We start from the raw sequence: 23,332 nt of genomic DNA on the forward strand, positions 1-23,332 counted from the left end.
TATGATCTTTTTCTTTCAAACTGTGTACAAAAATTTAAATGAAGATAATTCTATAGATGTCAATAAATTCTAGCATGCCTGGAATGGCTAAGGACTTAAAACTTTACAACATTGATTCACTAGCCTACAATACACAAGGGCATGCGAATGACTTTTTAGCATGAAAAGAAAAAATGAGTTGGTACTAACTTACTATATCTGTCATTGCACAGGGTGAACTTTTTTTTTTCAAACATTACACTACTGTCTTTCAAATTATTCTGAAAAAAAAAAGAAAAAAGAAAGGTAGAGTTATTTACTGAAAGGTTTTTTTAAGTCTACTTCCACTTTTATATAAAATACTACTACAAAGCATGCTGTTTTAAACTCCTGGAGCTGAATCATAGTGGCAATACATTGCTTTGTCACATGCATATCCTGCCTAACAAAGTCCACACTGTTAGAAGCATGGAAACTCCAAGGGCAGAAATTGCATTTGCATAGCTCTTAAGTGATGCTGGTGTGAGAGCATCTGGTTTCTTCTCCCAATTCACAGACTGCAAGGATTCAGTGAAAATGCTCTTGTTAGGCTTCTCCTTTAACAACGTTATCTGAGTTAGAGTATATTTGAGCTAGCAAAGTATGTAAGTGGAGGTATTCAGTTCCCCAAATCCTCCTTATGTTATATGAGTCATTATTACCCTGTTGTCATGGTTTAGCCCCAGTTGGCAACCAAACACCACACAGCTGCTCGCTCTTATCTTGGGTTGAGATAAGAACAGTTTAATAATAGAAATAAAATAAAATAAAATAAAATAAAATAAAATAAAATAAAAATAATAAAAATAAAAATAAAAATAAAAATAAAAATGGTAATGAAAAGTAAAACAATTAGAGAGAGAGAGAGGAAAAAAAACCAAGAAAAACAAGTAATGCAGCTGCTCACCACCTGCTGACCAATGCCCATCCCATCCCCAAGAAGTGATCACTGCGCCCTAGCCAACTCCCCCCAGTTTATATAATGAGCATGATGTCATATGGTATGGTATGGAATGGAATAGCCCTTTGCCCAGTTTGGATCAGCTGTCTTCGCTGTGTCCCCTCCCAGCTTCTTGTGCACCTGGCAGAGCATGGGAAGCTGAAAAGTCCTTGACTAGTGTGAGCACTACTTAGTGCGCTAGTTTTGGCTGGGATAGAGTTAATTTTCTTTATAGGAGCTAGTATGGGGCTATGTTTTGGATTTGTGCTGAAAACAGTGTTGATAATACAGAGATGTTTTAGTTGTTGTGAGGTAGTGCTTATACTAAATCAAAGACTTTTCAGCTTCCCATGCTCTGCCAGGTGCACAAGAAGTTGGGAGGGGACACAGCCAGACTAGCTGACCCCAACTGGCCAAAGGGCTATTCCATACCATATGGTGTCATGCTCAGTATATAAAGCTGGGGAAGAAGAAGGAAGGGGGGACATTCGGAGTGATGGCATTTGTCTTCCCAAGTAACTGTTAGGCGTGATGGAGCCCTGCTTTCCTGGACATGTCTGAACACCTGCCTGCCCATGGGAAGTAGTGAATGAATTCCTTGTTTTGCCTTGCTTGTACATGTGGCTTTTGCTTTACCTATTAAACTGTCTTTATCTCAGTCCACAAGTTTTCTGACTTTTTCTCTTCTGATTCTCTCCCCCATGTCACTGGGGGGCAGTGAGCAAGCGGCTGTGCGGGGCTTAGTTGCCAGCTGGGGTTAAACCACGACACCAAGAAATACCAGTAGAAGTATTGTAACTATCCAAGGATGTTCAAGATACTAAAAAGTTATTGTAATGAAGGAAGAAGCACCATAGAAGAAGGTAGTGAAGGTGCCATTCTGTATTTCCTCCATAAAAAACCTCTCAGAGGAAGTATAATTGCTAATTTTCTCCATGAGGCAGTAACCAAAGTACAGTAATGGCTTCAGTATAAAGCTCAAATACCAGATTAAGCTCAAGGACAGTATTTTAATAACAAATCTCCCAGCCAAAACATCACTAATTACTGCAGATCATAGCAAACTGCAAAAAACAACACTGATCTTTAATCTGTACAGCAAAAGAATGAGCATGGTGCAGATCAGATAAACTAATATCAAGAACAGATGAATCAATATCGTGACCCGTAACTGTTTACAGATATAAATTCCTTAATAAACTCTGGTTAAGCTGTTATTATCTCAAACACTTCAAGCCCCGCACTGGGCACCAAAAAGGACTGTCATGGTTTAACCCCAGTTGGCTACCAAGCACCACACAGCTGCTCGCTCACCCTCCCCTCCGGTGGGATGGGGAGAGAATCAGAAGAGCAAAAGTAAAACTCGTGGGTTGAGATATGAACAGTTTTTATTATTATTATTATTATTATTATTATTATTATTATTATTAATAACAATAATAATAATAATAAAAGGAAAACAATAAGAGAGAGAGAGAGAGGAACAAAAGCCAAGAAAAACAAGTGATGCAACCTCTCACCACCCGCCGACCGACACCCAGTCAGTCCCTGAGCAGCGATCACTGCTCCCCAGCCAGCTCCAGGTTTATATACTGAGCATGATGTCATATGGTATGGAAAATCTCTTTGGCCAGTTTGGATCAACTATCTTGGCTGTGTCCCCTCCCAGCTTCTTGTGCACCTGGCAGAGCATGGGAAGCTGAAAAGTCCTGGACTAGAGTAAACGTTACTTAGCGACAACTAAAACATCAGTGTATCAACATTATTCTCATACTAAATCCAAAATACAGCACTATACCAGCTACTAGGAAGAAAATTAACTATATCCCAGGCAAAACCAGGACACCTGTTGGTTCTTGATGGCTGCTGAAGTGTCTGATCTCTGTTACTCACTTGGTCCCAGATCTGAGTTGCCAAGCGACCCACAAAGGAGGCTCAGATTTCTGCTAGTAAAGCTGTAGTATCCTGTCTACTGTGACAATAGTAACTCCTGCACCTCTCAGCTGCTCTGGCATACATAGTCCAGAATGGATTTTTTTTTCATGTGTTGGCAGTGCAGTTTATGAAGAGGTCAATTTTTTCAGTGTGGGTCTCTCAGGTGACAGTCTAGCTCTGCAGATTCTTCAAACTTCTTTAGGAAGCCCAGAGTCCCTTCAGGGGAATAATCTAGCAAGAAGAGTCACCTATTTTCCCCTTCCTCTCTCACCCTATCCAGACCTCGGATGATCTAGAATACTTATTAGAATGAGCCTTCTTTTATGACTTATAACAAATATGTGCGTGTAGATATATAGCAATTGTAAAAAAAGGTAAGCGAAGCTACTGTTCCACTGGAGTTTAACCTCTCACATCAACAGATGTTATGAGAGGTTCATTGCTCTGAACTTGGGCCAGAGCCTTTGCCACTGATTCATATCCAGTGATATTAGGAGAGGAGGTACATCTTCTCTAATATGATATGCTAATTCATGCAAATCCTTGATTTCAGGTAAAACTATTAGGGGTCTAGGCAGAAAAATAGCATAGCTTGAATTAATTAATTTGTTTTAATAGACATTATATTCTTTCATTTTTCAGGTGGACATATGAAGGGAAAACAGAAACTACTTTTTTATAGTGACAAGTATTCTGCTCTCTGATGAAGTAGAATTCTATCTATGCACATCTCATTTAGGGAAGGGGAAGATGAACTCAACTTTTGTGTAGCTTGAGCAGGTGCCATCTCTCTTTTCATCAGACTTTATAAAATAATGAAATTTTATTAATATTTAATTATACCCTAGCAAGGGAAATTAAGAATGTGCATTTTTTGAGTATTTGGTAGTAGATGAAGAAAGGGCAGATATTGAAGGATGAAAAGTAATCAACAAGAAGCTGTAGCATGTACTAGAAACTTATTGTGCAGTATTGGAAACAGATGCTGAAGGCACCACAAAATTTATACAGCACATGGAGAATGTGTGTCTGATCTTACTGGCATTAATAAACAGTTTAAAGAATTTTATTATAAGTTAGGTACTTCAGAAATAAACAGTGCTGAGTTGGCTGGCTGAACTTTTATGGAATCTTTCTACAACCATGCTCCTTATCTCAAGGGGCCAGCTCCTTATTAGACAGGGAAGTCAGAAAAGAAGAGATTTGGGGAATTTCTGTGTCCTTGAAAAGTGGTTTAAACTTGAGCACAGGCTTGATTTTAACTGATTTTGTTAAAAAATAGTTCAAACTCAGCTAGCTTGTGCATTCCTTGAACTTTTTCATGAGACGTGGGAAAAGAACTTACTTCAATGTTACACAAAGTTGTCAGTTCCATATTATTAAATTCATACTTTCCTAAGCAAGGTGTGGGGCTGAGCAGCAGCTTTCACATACACAGTGTAAATGTGTGAAGGTGCAATGGTGTTATACAGTACTGTTTTGTTACAAAATCATAAAATATGGGGACTGTGGGGCAGGAGCTCACCTCTTCTTCTGCCAATAACCATCATGATTCAGCTGATACAAAAGGCACATAATGTTCTATTTACAGTTAAAATTTATCCTACGCTCTTAATAAAAGTAAAGTAGTACAGTAGTAAAATTCAATCCAGATTTCTTTCTTAGGTTATTGATTATTCTTAGGACTAATAAGGCTTGGGGCTTGTTTTTCTTTTACCCAAAATCAACTGATCTTTTAGAGTAGTTGAGTCATGAGAGTGTAAAAGTTTAACTTGGGAAAGACCCAACCACTACTTACTATTCATATTTCTCATGAACTCATGTTACATAAGCTTTTTTTGTTTGTTTGCTTAATTTGCTCCTAACTGTGAATAATCAAAGCTGGAGTTTTCTCGTTTTCAGTGAGTATGTCTATTAACATGATCCTTTGCTACTCTGGGATGCCAGTTTTATTCCTGTTGGCTGAAGATCACTCAATCGTCAGGACATCTTATTTGGAAAAGCAGTGCAATTATTTTTCAATGTGAAAAATATTCAAAAATATTGTAACTATTCTTTTAGTTGGTTTATACAACCACATAAAAGAAACATTAGATGCTGCTTTCAGTCTACTTGTTATTTCTGTTTTGGGGATAGTTGTTGCCAAGTGATTCATTGCTTCATTAAAAAAAAAATTATTTGTATGAAGGATTTGTGGTTTTGTGGAGGCTTTTTGTGATTCTGTTAAGATATGAAAAATGTTTGGTGATCTGTAACCACCAGTTTCCACATTGGAAAAGGAAATCCATAAAACAGATAATTCCAGATAAAAACTTTATTTTTAATTTTGTACAGGTGCCTAATGACTTTAGATACATTCAGCTGAAGTGTCAAGATGAACAAGGGAATTCTGGTTACAACCTATCATTGTGGTGACTGTTTAATATTTTGATTCTACACCTTATTCAGGCGGGAGAGACTAAAGGGCACTGATATATCATAATCTAATATAACATTGCACATTTATGATTGTCTACTAACAATGAAAGTATAGCTATAGAAAAAAATCCCCAAATGTTTACAGGCTTAACTATGAGCCTGAGCTAGCTGACACTGAAATGTACTTAATACAATGTACATTGCTATATATTATCATTAGGAAAAGGTTCTTCACTGAGAGGATGATCAGTCACCAAGCCTGTCAGAATTCAAGGAGAGTCTGAACGATGCTCTCAGTCATATGATTTAGTTTTAAGTAATCCTGTGAGGAGCAGGGAGTTGGACTCGGTGATCCTTATGGATCCCTTCCAACTTGAGATATTCCATGATTCTATGATTCTATGATTCTGTGTGTTACTTACCAGAACTAGGTAACTGTGGGGAATAGTTGATTAATCTGTGTATTTTGTATAAACCATATATTTCCAGTCCTAGAATACCTCCCATTTAAATACCTATGTACTCCACCATTGCCTAACATAGTTTTAGGACAGAAAAATTTAGTGAAGTCTTGACTCAAGCATTGAGGATGTAAGAAGTCAACACATGCACAGGCAAGGGAAAATAATATTTAGGAATCACATTAATATTTTAAAAAAGAACATTATATTATGTAATAAGAACATATTATTCAATAATAGCATTCTTTAATTGAAAACATTAAAATTGGACATGTCACCTGTAAGTTGCTCTGTTTTGTTGTTTGTAGATCACCTTATTAGGTATTTAGTATACAGTATACTACATAGAATAATTCAGGTGGGAAGTAACATCAGGATGTCACTAGTATATCTCCTGCTCAAAGCATGGTCAACTATGAGATCAGACCAGGTTGCTCAGGTCTTTATTAAGCTGAGTCTTGAAAAAGTCCAAGTTTGGTGTCTGCATAACATCTCTGGGCAACCTGTTCCAGTTCTTGACTGACTGCACAGTGAAAACATTTTTTCTTATATGCAGTAGGAATGTCTCGTATCAATTTGTGTTCGTTGATACATATTGATGTGAACAGATAAAAATCTTATCTAAAGACAATAAAATATGCCTCTGGCTGGAGAACTTCTTCATACCAGATGAAATTAATCTTTTCTGTTCTCTTTAATGCTTGAATTGCCTAGCTGCTATGTTAGGCAATAGCATACTATTTTATATAATTGTATATGGTTGAATATACAAAAGGGGGAAAGGATCTTTGCACAGGAGTTAGCAGGGCTCATTGAAAGAGCTTTAAACTAGATTTGATGGGGGAAAGGGATAAAACCAGAGACATAAGCTAGAGATAAGTCTGAGGGTGGAATGCCAATGTTTGAGAGACAGTGTGTTTGTGAGGTCCTTTGGTCTGCCGTCTCAGTGGAGGTAGGGGATGGAGATCCATGTGGCAGCAAAGACAAAAGGGTTATGGATGTGTTAGAAACCATGGAAGAGCCTGAGACTGGTCACACAGGAATTAGGGCTTCTCCCCCGAAAACAGTGGCAGGATCAATAGCCCAACTGAAGTGCACCTATACCAACACACACAGCATGAGCAACAAACAAGAGGAACTGGCAGCCATTGTGTAGCAGGAAAACTATGATATAGTTGCCATCACAGAAACATGGTGGCATGACTTGCACAGCTGGAGTGCTGCAATGGATGGCTATAAACTCTTCAGAGGGATAGGCAAGGAAGGAGAGACAGTGGGGTAGCCCTGTATGTTAGGGAGTGTTTTGATTCTCTAGAGCTAAATGATGGTGATGATAGGGTTGAGTGTTTATGGGTAAGAATCAGGGGGAAGGCCAACAAGGCAGATGTCATGGTGGGGTTCTGTTATAGACCACCCAACCAGGATGAAGAGGCAGACAAAATATTCTATAAGCAGCTGGGAGAAGTCTCACAGTCACTAGCCTTTGCTCTTGAGGGGGACTTCAACTTACCAGATGTCTGCTGCAAATACAACACAACAGAAAGGAAACAGCCTAGGAGGTTCTTGGAGTGTGTGGAAGATAACTTTGTTGTTTGTGAACAGAGAAGGACTTGTGGGTCATGTGACAGTTGGAGGCTGTCTTGGGCATAGTGATCACAAAATGATACAGTTTTTGATTCTTAGAGAAGTAAGAAGGGGGGTCAGCAGAACTGCTACCTTGGACTTCTGGAGGGCAGATTTTGGCCTGTTTAGGAGACTGGTTGACAGAGTCCCTTGGGAAACAGTCCTGAAGGGCAAAGGAGTCCAGGAAGGCTGGACATTCTCCAAGAAGGAAATCTTAAAGGTGCAGGAGCAGGACGCCCCTATGTGCCAAAAGATGAGACAGCGGGGAAGAAGACTGGCCTGGCTGAACACAGAGCTTTGGCTGGAATTCAGGAAAAAAGAAGAGAGTTTATGACCTTTGGAAGAAGGGGCAGGCAACTAAGGAGGACTACAAAGATGTCGTGAGGTTATGCAGGGAGAAAATTAGAAGGACCAAAGCACAACTAGAGCTTAATCTGGCTACTGCCATAAAAGGCAATAAAAAAATGTTTCTATAAATACATTAGCAACAAAAGGAGGGCTAAGGAGAAACTCCATCCTCTATTGGACGCGGGGGGAAACATAGTGACAAAGGATGAGGAAAAGGCTGAGGTACTTAATGCATTCTTTGCCTCAGTCTTTAATAGTAAGACCAGTTATTCTCTGGCTACCCAACCCCCTGAGATGGAAGACAGGAACAGGGAGCAGAATGAAGCCCGCATAATCCAAGGGGAAATGGTTAGGGACCTGCTATACCACTTAGACACACACAAGTCTATAGGGCTGGATGGGATCCACCCAAGGGTACTGAGGGAGCTGGCGGAAGTGCTCACCAAGTCCATTTCCATCATTTATCAGCAGTCCTGGCAAACTGGTGAAGTCCCAGTTGACTGGAGGTTAGCAAATGGGACGCCTATCTACAAGAAGGGCTGGAAGGAGCATCTGGGGAATTACAGGCCTGTCGGCCTGACCTCGGTGCCAAGGAAGGTTCTGGAGCAGATCATCCTGAGTGCCATCATGTGGCACGTACAGGACAAGCAGGTGATCAGGCCCACTCAGCATGGGTTTATGAAAGGCAGGTCCTGCTTGACTAACTTGATCTCCTTCTATGACAAGGTGACCCACTCAGTGGATGAGGGAAAGGCTGTGGATGTTGTCTACCTAGACCTTAGTAAAGCCTTTGACAGCATTTCCCACAGCATTCTCCTGGAGAAACTGGCTGCTCACAGCTTGGACACGTGTACTCTTCGCTGTGTAAAGAACTGGCTGGATGGCCAGGCCCAAAGAGTTGTGAATGGAGTTAAATCCAGTTGGCAGCCAGTCACAAGTGGTGTTCCCCAGGGCTCAGCACTGGGTCAAGTTCTGTTTAATATCTTTATCAATGATCTGGATGAGGGGATTGAATGCACCCTCAGTAAGTTTGCAGATGACACCAAATTGGGCAGGAGTGTTGATCTGCTTGGGGATAGAAAGGCTCTACAGAAGGAACTGGACAGGCTGGATCAGTGGGCTGAGGCCAACTGCATGAGGTTCAACAAGTCTAACTGCTGGTGCCTGCACTTGGGTCACAACAACCCCATGCAATGCTACAGGCTTGGGGAAGAGTGCCTGGAAAGCTGCCTGGCAGAAAAGGACCTGGGAGTGTTGATCGACAGCCTGCTGTGTATGAGCCAGCAGTGTGCCCAGGTGGCCAAGAAGGCCAACAGCATCCTGGCTTGTATCAGGAATAGTGTGGCCAGCAGGACTAGGGAAGTGATCGTGCCCCTGTACTCAGCACTGTGAGTGCTGCACCTTGAATACTGTATTCAGGTTTGGGCCCCTCACTACAAGAAAGACATTGAGGTGCTGAAGTGTGTCCAAATAAGAGCAACGAAGCTGGTGAAGGGTCTAGAGCACAAGTCTTATGAGGAGCGGTTGAGGGAACTGGGGTTGTTTAGCCTGGAGAAAAGGAGGCTCAGGGGATACCTTATTGCTCTCTACAACTACCTGAAAGGAGGTTGTAGAGAGGTGGGGGTTGGTCTCTTCTCCCAGGTAACAAGCCATAGGACAAGAGGAAATGGCCTCAAGTTGCACCAGGGGAGGTTTAAATTGGATATTAGGAAATAATTCTTCACCGAAAGGGTTGTCAAGCATTGGAGCAGGCTGCCCAGGGAAATGGTTAAATCACCATCCCTGGAGGTATTTAAAACACGTGTAGATGTGGCACTTAGGGACATGGTTTAGTGGTGGACTTGGCAGTGCTAGATTAATGGTTGGACTTGATCTTAAAGGTCTTTTCCAACCTGAACCCTTCTATGATTCTATGATTCTATGATATATAGGACCTTAGGTCATTGAAAGTTTATTTAATAAAGAATTTTTTAAAGAGCTGTGGTTATTAACATTGAGGCTATTTAGTATCCAACATGTTAAACTTTTACATACATGAATTCTGGTTCCACTATATGCAGTAAAAATTATAATTCTTTACTGAAAAACAAAGAAATTATATAGTTACTTGTTAGCATTGTCTGTTCTGTGTTTCTACAGCATGGAAGTGCTTTACAGATGCTTATGTTTGCATATGGTCCCTTTTTAATGAACATGACATTCCACCCAGGTCCAGGTTTTCGTGTCCCTTTATATATTTAATCTCTTTCCCTATAAAATTGAAGCATCTGGACTGTAGCTGATATGGTCTTTGATATAGAAACTATTTCATAGTAAAAAAGTAATAAGAAATACTGCTACTATTCTTATTTGAACATTGTTTTCTTAAGATTATTTTCCTTTCTACTTGAAATTTGTGAGGTATTTTTGTCTTTCCATTCCTATTGTCTAAAACTCATATTATTTATCTCTTTCACCATCTCAAAATCGTCTAATTATTTTTCCTTTGCATACAATTCATAGAAAAGGCATTGCATTTTGTCAATAAAAAACAACGTTTCATACTGATCATGTAGCACATGTTTCACTATAATATCTACTGATTTTGTGTATTTTATTTTTCATTATTTTTGCTGGCTTATGCTTTTGTTTACTTTACTGACAATGGGTCAAGATGACTATGTCATCTTCTCATAGAAGTTTTGTTTAAAAACAAAAACCCCATTCTTATTGGTTATTTCTGGTGTATTTTACTGTGCATTTATATTATATGTTATTCTAGTAGATCAATTAAGATACATTGTATAAAATATGTAAAGGTATTACGTGATCAGAGCTTTAACTAAATATTTTTCATTTAAATTAACTCTTGGACAGCAAGATATTTAGTTTATTACATGAAGAATGCCACTGTTCATTAACTTCTTTACTGCGCAGAGATACTTAACAACATGTATGAAATGTACCTAGGGTGCTTTAATTCTGTTTATTTCAGTGGAATAAGAAAAGCAGGAAAAGGTTGTTTTGATAAAGTCAAATTAAATACTGAAGAAGCACAAAACTGTATAGGACATTTTGAAATTTATGTGAACTCTTCTGTAGAATTACTGCTACTGTGTGGAAGAAAATGGGCTAATTAACTTGTGCAAAACTAGCCCCTAATGGAAGTACCTGACTTTGAACTACTGCTGTTTGAACAGTCAGCTTGAAGGACAAACATGGGAGAGACATCAGTAGAATTAATGACAGTGGCAAAGTGGCTTCACAGAGATGAAACTGTATTGCTCAGATATTCCATGGGGAGAAAACAACAGGAGAGACTAGATTTTTTAAAAAAGGAAAATGACAATAATCTATTTTATATGTTTTACATAAGTATAAAAGTTACATCTGAGAGCAATAGATTTTGCAGTGCCAATTTTCATTGCTTCTAGCATTGCTAGTAGAGCTGTTATAAATATTCATAACAATTTTATCACTCCAACCAACTGCTTTAATATATAGTATGCCAAACATATTAAATGTTTGTTTCCTTAGGGCTTTTTTATACTCAGAAAACAAATGTTGATTGATACAGTGCAGAGGGCTTTAAAAAAGCCCTAGTGGGTTTTTTTTTTTAAAGAACTACATTTGTTAAACAAGGTAATGTTTTCTCTCGTCTATACTTCCTCTTCATTCTGGATGTGTTATCTAGAACTTATTTCTCCTTTCATGCAATAAATACAAATGGCTTCTCTAAGAATAAGTCTGAGGCCTTCTAAGGGCTATGAGATCTAAGCAGTGTGACTGATGTAGCTCAGTTCCGGAGATTATTGCTAATTCTGCATACAGATGCTTTAGTTCTCAGTTATAAATTCAGCCAGACTTCTGGGCATAAAGTGTTATCAAAGAGTGTTAAGACTGAGAGTGGCTCTTCAGGGAAGAACTTACAAAGTGGCAAAGGGGAGCAGTGGCAGCAGAGTTTACACAAAGACTGTTCAGGCTGATGTAGGGTGTACCTCAGGCCTGCGGGGCTTGGCGCTGCTTGCCACTCTTCTGAAAAGAAGCAGACTGATTCCCAGCCTGACAGCTGGCTGACAGGTCTGGTTCTGCACCCACAAGGACAAACATCATCTGGTTAGGGACGAAACTTGGAGCTTTGTCTGCCTGATTGTAATTTCTGCACAAGTTATGTTGAATGTGTAGCACGTACTGGCTTTCTGACATGGGGAAAAAACAGGAGAAAGAGAGGTTCCCTCCTCTCTCCTCTCTCCTCTCTCCCTCATCCCCCCCAAAGGAACATATTGCCTATGGTGAAGACAGTTTTTATATTATGATGTAAGCCTCTTCTGCTTTACCAGAGAATATGATTATTCATTTGTACTCACAATTTTACTTTATCAACCATATAACCTCTTGGTTTATACTTTGTTATTAAAATATCTCAGGTTCACCTTAAAACTACAAATATAACAGTGATGGTTTTGATAAATGGTCGTGAGGAAAAGGACCAAAAGAACATAACATGAACAGCCACAGATCCATCTGCAGGGCAAGATTTTAGATACCAACCTTTTCTATTATATTAATTTTTCTGTCCTGTTACAGTGGATCATACTATTTGATATACACTACTAAATGCATGTCCATATAAGAAAGTGAAAATTCAGTGACTGGGGAGCAATTATCTGAAAGGTATGCATTTTGGTACGTAATTAGGTGTTTTCTGGTTTGGTTCTGGTTTATACATACAAGTTTTTATTAATCAGTATTCCCCAGGCATATGTAAACACCTGATGTTTACAGAGCACATATTCTGCAAATTACTTACAGAATTTAAAAACATTACTTCTTTTTGCTTAGTTTCACTCCCCCTTAACAGCACAATCTACTTCCACTGCGCTGTATGAACACTAGCCAGAAATCGGCAGCAATTCCTGCTGCTCTTTTGGAAGGCACCAGGACATCCATTGACAATGTTCCCAACATAAAACTTCACATTTAAGTGTCAGTACAACTTCTCAAAGAAAATTTAAATATTTGCTTTGAATGACCAACAGCAGGTGTAATTGTAAAACCCATAATGATAGCACAGATTATTGCCTCTTTCTTTAATGCTGCTCTGGTGTTTATTTGCTTGCCAACACAGCCCTGCTATTAAAGCAATATGTATGATTTGCTTAGTCCTTGTCTCAAGTGTAGTGCATGCAAATGGAAATGGACCTTACAATGGCACTGCTTTCACTTCATCTTTTAGCTTCAGGTTTTGTGCCTATATAACTCAATTCCTTTGTTAGCTATAAGCACATAACCTTGCACAAACCAGTGGTTTGTCAGGATGATGGGAGAAAGGCATATTGACAAAATAGTCTTGGGTACACTACGCAAACCATGTAAGTGGAAAGACAGTTGCTCCTAACATAGTAAGGAGCTGTTAGGCAAAAAAAAAAAATAATGCTATGAGTGAGCATTTTTATACCCTGCAAAAAGTTGAATGCATTTTTAATCTGTATGCCCTTCCGTAAGAAGTGTGTGGCAGAGCAGAAATAGGAAAGAGTGTGTAGCTGTTCCAAATCTGTTTGCAACTGCTGTAGGGCTGCACCTTCTTTTGCCTCAATGCACTTCTGTAGGTAGTCATAATTGGCCTATGAATTCTGTAAATTCTATGCAATTCAGTGGTTGAAACCGAAGAACACAATCTCTTGTCTCTCCCTAGACAGTAAAGACAGCTGGTATGCCAGAAACTTGACAGTCTTCATACTTGACTTTCCCAATATTGTGTTTTAGAAACTGTTCATCTTCCAAAATTTGATAATTGACAGTTCTGTTATCCTCATAATTTACACTAAATTAGTTTAATCTTTTTTTTTCCCAGTATCTCTCTCTTATTTTTTTTTATTTTTTTTTTTACTTTAATACTAATGATTCAGGAAAAAAAACAGGGAATCTTAAGCAGCAGTAATTCTTTTCCCTTGATCTAAGCCACTTGCTGTGGATAAATAGGTAGTTAGATATCCAGTTCCCGCTTGGGACCTAGAGGAAAGCTTTACAGTCCCCAGGTGATTCCCTGTTTGCATTCCCTCTTTACCTGTTTTTACTGCCCGATCTCCTTGTGCGAGAGGCGTTGCTGAAGCCAGTCTAATTCACTGGGAGAACTCTACCCAAACCACTACATGACCCCAGGTGGTTAGCATGTGGCAGCAGTATGATTAGCATGAAAGAAACAACAGCTCTTTCTTCCCTGTCAGCTGTCCTTTGGGAACTGTTCATCTTTTCCCCATCTTCACGTATAGATAAGGATAACAGATATCTATAGCCATAATTTCCTTTAGACACTCAGATTAAAAGCACCGAGGAAATACTATCAACTACAAATTAAGAACACTGACTTTTCATTTATAAAATCCATTTAAGAAAAATAAAAGTTGCCACGAGAATAGAAATGTCTATCGATACATGTCTCTGTCGGCAGATTTTTTAAAAAATGTTTTTAAGAAGCAGTTTATCGTATTGTCAAATAATGCAGATGAATAGTTTTATTGAATAAACTTCTGCTGGAATCTGCAATTGGTTCACACTTTAGTAACTGTAAAAGTATGGTTTATGTTAAACCTGTTTTAATTTAAATTTTTCCTTAAAACAGTGGCCCCTGTCTTCTAATACTGAGTAGGTGGAGGTGTTTAGGATAAAGTTGCCAAATCAGGATAGTATTAATAAAAAATTTTCCCATGTGATGGTTATCAAAGAAAACTAAGCTATATTATAGTTTCTTCAGAATTTTTACAGTGATTATATAGATTTTAAAAAGTGATTCCAATATTGCAGCTACAAAACAGGAGGAATTCAATAGCAGTGTTCTTGCAATAATTGACAAATCAATAGTAAATAATAGAATTTTACATAGCAGTATTTTTTGAAAGAGGAAGATCTGTGATGTTCAAACACTCTATTTGCTAACTGTTAAAGAGATATGTTCAAATGATATCCACATTTCTTAAACTGAGGCAAGGCTGAAATCTTATCTTTCTGTATTTCAGAAACTAGCTAACAAAGTAAACGTCATATCTTTGACCTTCTACAGAGCCCAAATAAAGTGGGGTATTTTTTTTAATGTTTTGACAATTTATGGCAAGTCTGGGAAATGCAACCCTTTTCCCAACCTTTTAATATCAGTGGAATGAGTCTGCTGCATTGACTACTAGAAGCAATCCACAATAAGTTTTCCAGCCTTCAGCCTTCTGTGGGAATTTTGGATTTTGGATCCCACAGTAGTAGATCCTCATGAAATTTAAGGTCTGGTGAAGTTATTCACTAGGACAGAACATATGTGACCTGGCCTTGTTGATCTGATGGAAAACTGCTAATAGACTGCATTACACCATATTTTATTACCTAACAATTTTTGAAAATGCTCGTGGTATAATTGGTAGTGCATAGAAGGAGCAGCTGCACAGAACAATGCACAATATTGTTAGCACTTCCTTACTAATGTGGCTTCAACATTTTTGGTACCCAGAGTTAAATATTTTAAATACAACTGTTCCTTTGTTTTTCTTCTGAGGAAAACTGATCGCCCATGGACTGGCTTAACTTTATGAAGCTGTACATACGTTTGGGAATATAGTTTTAAAGTGTTGTTTTTCCATAAAACTCATTGTTAAAAGAGTTTTCCAGTTTTTCAGCCTTGTTAAAACAATTTAGATGATAGAACTGCCTATGATGTACCCTCCACCGACAGTCACAGAAGTATGACCACTTACAAATGCTTCTATATAGAAGTGCTCTATTTATGACTACAGGGATTGTCTTTCTGTCTTCATCAATAGTGTGGTGTCAAATTTAATATCCACCTTGAGCTCAGAGTTCTCTTCTTTGTCACTATCAGGAAACAGTTGCTACTGTGTAACTCACATTCTTTTTCCTATGCATACAGCATTGCATTTGCCTCTCTTAGAATACATTTTTTTCTAAGTAGTACAGCCTATCAAGAAATCCTGATCAGATTTGCTTATTATTAACTATACTACCATTTTCTGTGGTCATCTGCACATTTCAACAGAAAGAGTTCTATATTTTCTACTATGTCAAGGTACTACAAATCACTAGTCCAAAACCAAATTGCCATGAAGTTCATTAAAAACACTCACAGGGGACAATACTTCCCAATTTATAATTATTTTCCTCTTTGACTATTCACTCAGTTTTTAGTTAATTTAAAAAACCAAAAAAATATTTTTTAAATTTAAATTTAAAACAAATTTAAACAAATTTAAAACAAACTTTAAAAATTAAAACAAATTTAAAAAAAAAATCTAAGTAAAATTGTAAAATTAGAATAACAACTACTTCACAGATCTTCACGCCTGTAAGCCCAATCATATAGTCATAATATTTTAATCAGTTTGTACTTTTTTTAATTTTGAAAAAAAAACCCCAAAATTTATCTTGGAAAGAAGTCTAGGCCTTTTACAGTCATCTTGGTAGTTGGCCATAACATGCACATCTAGCTACACAAAATGTAGTGTCTTCTCCTTCATCTGATTGGGGGGAGGGAGGATGTGTGGTGTGTGTGCTACAAAAAGCAGAACATGCAACTATTTAGAAACAAAACAACTTTCCTGCGTCAATACATCTGATTGGCTGTATGGATTAGTGTCATCAAGTTCTAGATTTTTTTTTCCTCAGAATTGATCTTGCTCCATTAAATGATTTATTTTGCTTAATGAGTGAATTGCAGCAGAAAATACTTCTCCATCACTATCTATCAGGTCACCTCATTAAATCTGTTTTGTCTGATGTGATCTGTGTTCATTAAGCTATGTTAACTGGAATTAATTATGCAACTACACACTATTTTTCTATTGATAAATCCTATCTCAATATATACATCATGACTTTGGTTCCCAGGATGACAGGCAACAACAGAAAGAATAAAGGAAATTATTTGTTACTGCTGCAGCTGTACTCTGAAATATGACATATGATAATTGAGATATAAAAATATGAAATATGAGAATATGAAATGTAAAGAGAAGCTCCATTTCCTAAGAAGTAACAATTCCCATGTTTATCTGACACAAAAGCATCATCAATAAATGTTTCCTATAGCTAAGCATTATTGTCTAGCATAAAGTTAACATACATTAGTCAGAGGGATTTCTTAAGAGGCAGAACCAATTTTAGAAACATATAATAAATTACTGAATATAATAAATGTAAGCAGAGTAACTATTAATATTACAATTACTTATAATTAATACTAATTAGTGATCAAGAACTTGTGCCAATTACTGTTACAGCAATACTGAAAAAATAAAACTATACTGTTTCAATTCTAAGTATTTACTATTATTTGAAACTAAACTAGAGATTAATTTCAAAATGAAAATGAATTTTTAAATTAGATGTCAAGATTCAACATTTTGGGTTTTTTAAAATATTTTGTTGTGGGGTTTGTTTTATTTTTTTTGAGATGGACTATTTAGTGCCACTTATACAAATGCATTGAATGCTTCAGTACTTCCAAATCTGCTTTTGTAAAAAAACCCAAAATCAATCTAAGAGCCAAATTTCTCTCGCTGGAGTTCTCAAATTACTCATCAGTATTTTATTTTCTGATAATACTGAAAATACATATTTTCTATGGGGAAAAAATTAATTATGATCAAGAAAGTTACAACTAAGAGAAGCAAAAACAATGGCTGGGCAGAATCCACAGTTGTTTGTGTCTTCAAAGACAAATTAACCTATAATTGATGTACAACTGCTTATCTTCCAAATAAAGATGCCACACCACAGACTGACTGTCAAGGAAAAGGGCAATGATTTTCAACTGTGGTTCAGTATAATGTATATTTTCAACAAAAATTCCAGTAATTTGTATCTGGCTCTTTAGTATTCATCTTTTCCTCCCTTTGTCTGCTCAATCTTGTTTGTCAGTCCCAAAGGCCTGCCATACTAGTTTGCTACCAGGTACTATACCATACCATTCACTTCTGTAGGCATCAAAGTTTAAATGAAAAAAAATCCAACCTTTGCTGTGCCAGGTCATTTAGCTCAATTTTATAGCTTAATTCAGTGTCTGGTAAGAAAGTATCACATCTTATACTGGTCATGGAAGTGTATTTTTGAGGATTATTTTATGAAAACATTTACTGTTATATCACTATTTTGCTTGTGTCTAGCAGTAAATGTTAGCACACTTACTAACTACACAAAAATTTGGTATGCAATTTTTGTTTGCTTTCCTAAAACTTTGCTTTATAATTTATTTTTATGTTTGATTAGTATTCACTTTGATGTCTGCATGTCATACACATTGTACTCACTCATTAATTATATCACTTTTGATTTCTAATTGTTATACTGTAATTTCTGCTATTGCTTGATATAAGTGGACATAAGTAGCTGAAAAGAGCTAAAAACAGTGTTTCTGTTTTGAATCTAATATTTCTATCAATCATGTAGGTAAGTTAACTGGGAGACACAAACATTTTAAAATCAGTATATCTTTTCATGAACCCTTTTATTTGAGTGCAGCAGAACTGGACTCAGTATTTGTTTCATCTGCTATCAACAATGAGGAGAGGCAAATTCTCAGAGAGAATTCCTTGCAATCTATTTTATTGTTCTGTGGGTATATTATATATAGTATATTCAACAAAGAAAGAATTATGTTCTAAGTATTGATGGTTTAGTACCCTGTTAGCATAAATCTCTGATATGTAATATTTTGCAAATTACATCAGATTTTGTGTTAAAGTACATGTATATACTATTGCTCTAGTTAATATATATTTATAGATAGTATTAAAAAAATGTTGTTAAACACAACTTTTAAAATAATTTTCATCAGAATTAAGAATTTAGAAGATACAACACACATTTCTTTCAGTAATATTCATTATGCAGTATTCATTAATTTTGGAAATTATAATTTACATGTATTTACTTCACTAACTTTATCACGCTCTTAAATAAAATTCTTGTTACAGATCTGTTATAGATCTGATTACATATCTGTGGAAGTGCAAGTATTTGAATGAGTAACAGGTCAACCTAAACAGCTGCTCCTGGCAATTAAGATCAGGGACTAAGGGAAAGGACAAGATGCAGCAATTGGGAGACTGTGATGCAGTATGAATTTATTACTTAGTGACACTTGAAGAGTCCACGACAGTATCTGACTTAGAATGCGCACACAGAACTAAGTGCAAAAATATTGGCTGGCCACTTTGAACAAATGACTGGAAGCTTCTTTTCTCTTTGTTCCCATAAGTAAATAGGAGAAACAGTCCTTGGTCACCTGTATGTAGCAGTTTTCAGATCAGGTAAGATTCAAGGAACATGAGGAAACACAGAGGTGAAAAGTGTTGGGGAGAAAACATCAATGCCTTTTTAGCTTTTGTGACTACAAGAAAGGCAATGATATTTGAACTGAATAAATGATTACATGCAAGCAATATTCAGAGAAACTGTCAGGACCTTGAATATATCAACAGGCTCTAATTGGCCTGACCAGCCTATAATCATCTTTCTCTGCACTCTTCTTGGTGACCTCCTTGCTTTCTCTCACAGGTTTAATTGCCTGTGTTCAAGGTCAGTTCTGATGCGACCCAGCACTGTTACCTTGGATCACTCAACTGTGAAAACAGAACTCACCTCTGAGATGTCCACACTTTCTTTCATTTACTCATGAGCCGCCTTTAAGCTCAGGCCTTTGCACTACATTCTTTCCTGAGCTTTTTTATCAGTATGCCTATATCCAGCTTTGTATCTTGCTGATTCCGATCTGTTGACTTGACTACCCAGCTTGACTGCAAACCTGCTTCATCACTAAGGACTTGTTTGGTGATCACTGGACTTTTGGCTGAATCTGTGGTTCTGCTGTGTTCTTGTGGGTACTGAGGAATTGTGCCCCTTGTTGGTGACAACACTGTCCCTGCCATCCTTGCTGTCACCCTTGGTTCCAGTTCTCCTTCCCTTACAGAGTAGACTACTCTTCCTACTCCCTGAAGCAAGGAGTAACAGTAATCCTAATATATTTTGTCTGAACACCCAAACAGACAAGTGGACTAGGACTAGATAAATGGCTCTAGGTGGACCTGCTTGTGCAGGGTGGTGGACAAGATAACCTGCAGAGGTCCTTTCCAACCTCAACCGTTCTGTGATTCTACGATCATCTCCTGTTATTTGTAGAATGAGTGGTTGTTTACAGTAACCTTTAAGTTGTTCCCAATTACTGCTGTTGGAGAAACTATTTCCTCTCTTTTGACAAGCTATGGCGAGAAGAATCTTGGTACATGATGGAGCTTGCTCAACATTTTCAGGAGCTATTTTAGATTTAAAATAAGCAGACTTACATTTTTTCAAATTGTCATTTGGAATCAACCTCACAGCATTGCAGTTTCATCATCAAACTTCCAAGTTTGTATTAAGTTTAAATGTGCTTATGTTTAAACTACTAATTTGATTCTGGTTAAAACAATGGCAACAGATGTATTCAATTTAAGTAATGTATTTTTAAGGGCTGCACCATAGCTGCGATTATCATCTGTGTGGATAATAGCACTGGGCCACAATTAGCTATATATTCTTTTTACTATAAAAATACTCTTCAGTTCTCTTACTTGGTATAGTACAAAACATGGTCTCAATAGAAAAGTAATAAAAAAATCCATATTACCCAAGTGAATAGTGCTTGTGTTATTGATTTAAATAAATAACAAACACATAAATGTATGTCCCTCTTGTCTCTTAGAGTAATGAATGCATTTCAAGTTCTGCTTGTCTGAAGCTTTTATATTTTGGAGCACTGAATTAGTTTAACATGTATTAAATTACTTACAGTGAAGCCTCCAATTATGTTAAGACACAATCCTTCATTCAGACAGTTGATGCTGAGCAGCCTGCAGTAGTCAATTACTTCCTCACAGTTCTTTCCAGTGAATCCTGGCATGCAGCTGCAAATACACCAGTGTATTTTAGAGGACTTGCATTTTAAAATTTAATTGTATTTAATTATATTCCTTAATTCCATTAAATAATGTTCTTGTGGTAACAAAACAGACCTCGTATGTTATTTAAAATAAACAGAACATGTTTTCAATCAATTAAAAATTGGTTGCATGATTCTGGATATTTTTGCTTCTCCCTAAAATAATTTTTTCATTGATTAAAGCATTTTTGTACCAATACTTCATATAATCTTCCGAAACAAAAACCAATCTCGAATGAGGTAATATTTAATAAAAAGCTACAAATGAGGTTTTGGAAATCTATTAGAAAGGATGGGTCAATTAAACCATCAGAGAGGAAAATTAGAAATATGATGATAAATGAGGTTTAAAATAGTTAGCATCAATCATTTCTAGTGATTAACAAAGAGTAGTCAATAATGACATGCTTAGGTATGTAACGAACAATGTAAGGAACCTGTGGAGAGGGCAAAGCATGGTTGTTTTTGTGTTTGCTTAATGGTAATTCGGTATTTTCTTTAAAAGAGAAAACTAGCATTCCATTTTGTGACAGTTTGTTATTTCCATATGATGACAATGGAGCTGTGGATAACTCTTCTATGGTAAAAGGAACTGCAGACGTTTCTTCTGCTTCATGTCAGCACTTGTCATTAGTATGAGAAAATCCTTTTCTTATCTAGCCCTCCAGTGTTTAAAAAAATCCCCTATACACAAAAAAGAGATGAGATTCAAATGGATAGTAAACAAGTCTTATTAAAAAGCAATAATGGAACAGTGTAGAAAAAATATTTGAATATTTATATCTTGCTCAAAATGTGCAAAAAGTAAAATCCAGACTGCAAAAACTCTCTTTTGTGTTTTGACAGATACATAATCCCTGTCAAATTCACTCGATATGTTCTTATAGACATGCTTAGCATGTTCCTCTGTCTAAAGGCTCTTTCTGGTAGCATGGAAATAAAAGATTTAAATAGAAGAGAAAGGAAATGCCCAGTTAGCTGAAAATTTGCGTTTGTGAAGGAACCCAAAAGTAATAGATGGAAAGTTTCTTTGGCTTTTTCTGAGGGGTACTTTGTTTAATGACTCAGCCTGAAGATGATACAGAATTGCTTCTGTTTGCTCCTGCTCTTGCTCCTAATGGATATGAGATTTAGTTGTGTTGCTTATGTTTACCCATTTTAAAAAATAATGCCATCCCTGGTTTCAGAATGCATGAAGCCTCTCACAGTTATGTAACATACAAAAGTAAAGTATATATATTCAATAGCAAATGGTCAGGCAACAACATTCAATAGAAAGTATCTGAGTTAACTGTATTTTCTAAATCAAGTAAAGATGCCTAATCAGTGGATATGGCTATGCCTCTGAAGGATGCACAGAGGCACCTAGCATGTCCAGAAGCTTAAGTCACTTATTGGTGACTCATAAGCCTTTGGTGAAGTGTTAAACAGGTTGGATTTCACCAGAAAAGCCTGAAGAGCATCCACACAGTCCAAGTGTAGGACCATTTGGACAGATAGGTGCATATGGGAAAACTTTCTCTAAATAGTTATATTCTTTGAGGCTAGTATAGGCACAACCACAGGAGGACACTATGTAAGTAGCAATGGACTACATAATCCTCACCCTCCTCCTGAAAAAATTGTTGTACGTAAATCCTATAACTATATTGGTACAATTTCAAGTACTTGGAATCAAAATTCTTGTGGTCTATTCTTAATACATTTCTGTTTCACTTATTGTAGCTAAAAAGAGTTTTTCATAATACTTAGCTGCTTTTATTTCAGCATGTTCAACGATATTGGATAGTTACATACTTATTTTTCCTTCTAAACAAAAGGACTCATATCAACAGATAGCATATTTGTTGTCCTTTATATTATAGCACCATTCATGCATATATTATATTTATATACAAAAGGAATGTAAAGTTAAAAAAAAAAATCAAAAAGATTTTGTATCTTTTTTTATAATTCCATATTTAAACAACACTTAAAACCAAATCAGAGCAACTGAATTACAAAACTTTGTTTTACTGATTTGTTTTTAACCTATGATCCAAAATCAGGTGAAAGAGCTCCTAGCTTTCTTGGTTCCATTTATTTAAGTAATGTATGACTGTTTCATAAAATAGATAATTTAGTAAGCCAATTTTAGAAACTGCTTCTTCTAATTTTTATATTTGCTCATTTTTTGTGGTTTTGTTTTTGTTATTGTTTTGCAATAGACATACCAATGTCAGAGGAGGTAAGAGTAAATTAACAGCAAGAAAGCTGGCAGTAAAGTTTCAAAGATGACACTACAGAACAAATTTTCTTAGAACACCATTTCACATTTTTTGTGACTTTTTATTGGCCTAAAGAACAAGGATAATAGAAGATACAAAGTAAACAATCACAATTTATTGTGATGGATATCCTTGTTCACTGCCTATTTGAATTCAACTTAAATTTTGACATTTAAGAAAAAATGCTACTATTAGATTCTTAGCACAAAGTTATATATGATATCAAGACTGAAAGGATGGAATGAGTATACAAGATAGTCATACATCATAACTGAAGAAAATTGTATTGAGTCTTTTTGGTTATATGTTTAGAATGGAAAACAACTGCTTTCCCAAAGAAGAAAGGATAAGTAGAGAGAAGCTGAGA

General features: G+C 36.7%; 1 protein-coding gene across 1 annotated transcript in view; it reads right to left on the reverse strand.

The window, feature by feature from the left end:
• The window catches only part of EYS (eyes shut homolog), a 944,771-nt gene that overhangs the window by 849,518 nt on the left and 71,921 nt on the right, over positions 1 to 23,332 (reverse strand). Inside the window, 1 exon segment of the mRNA XM_072855247.1 lies at positions 20,549 to 20,663. Coding sequence (XP_072711348.1) covers positions 20,549 to 20,663 — 115 coding nt within the window.

This window comes from Ciconia boyciana, chromosome 3 (genome assembly GCF_034638445.1).
Source record: "Ciconia boyciana chromosome 3, ASM3463844v1, whole genome shotgun sequence".
NCBI classification, from domain to species: Eukaryota; Metazoa; Chordata; class Aves; order Ciconiiformes; family Ciconiidae; genus Ciconia; species Ciconia boyciana.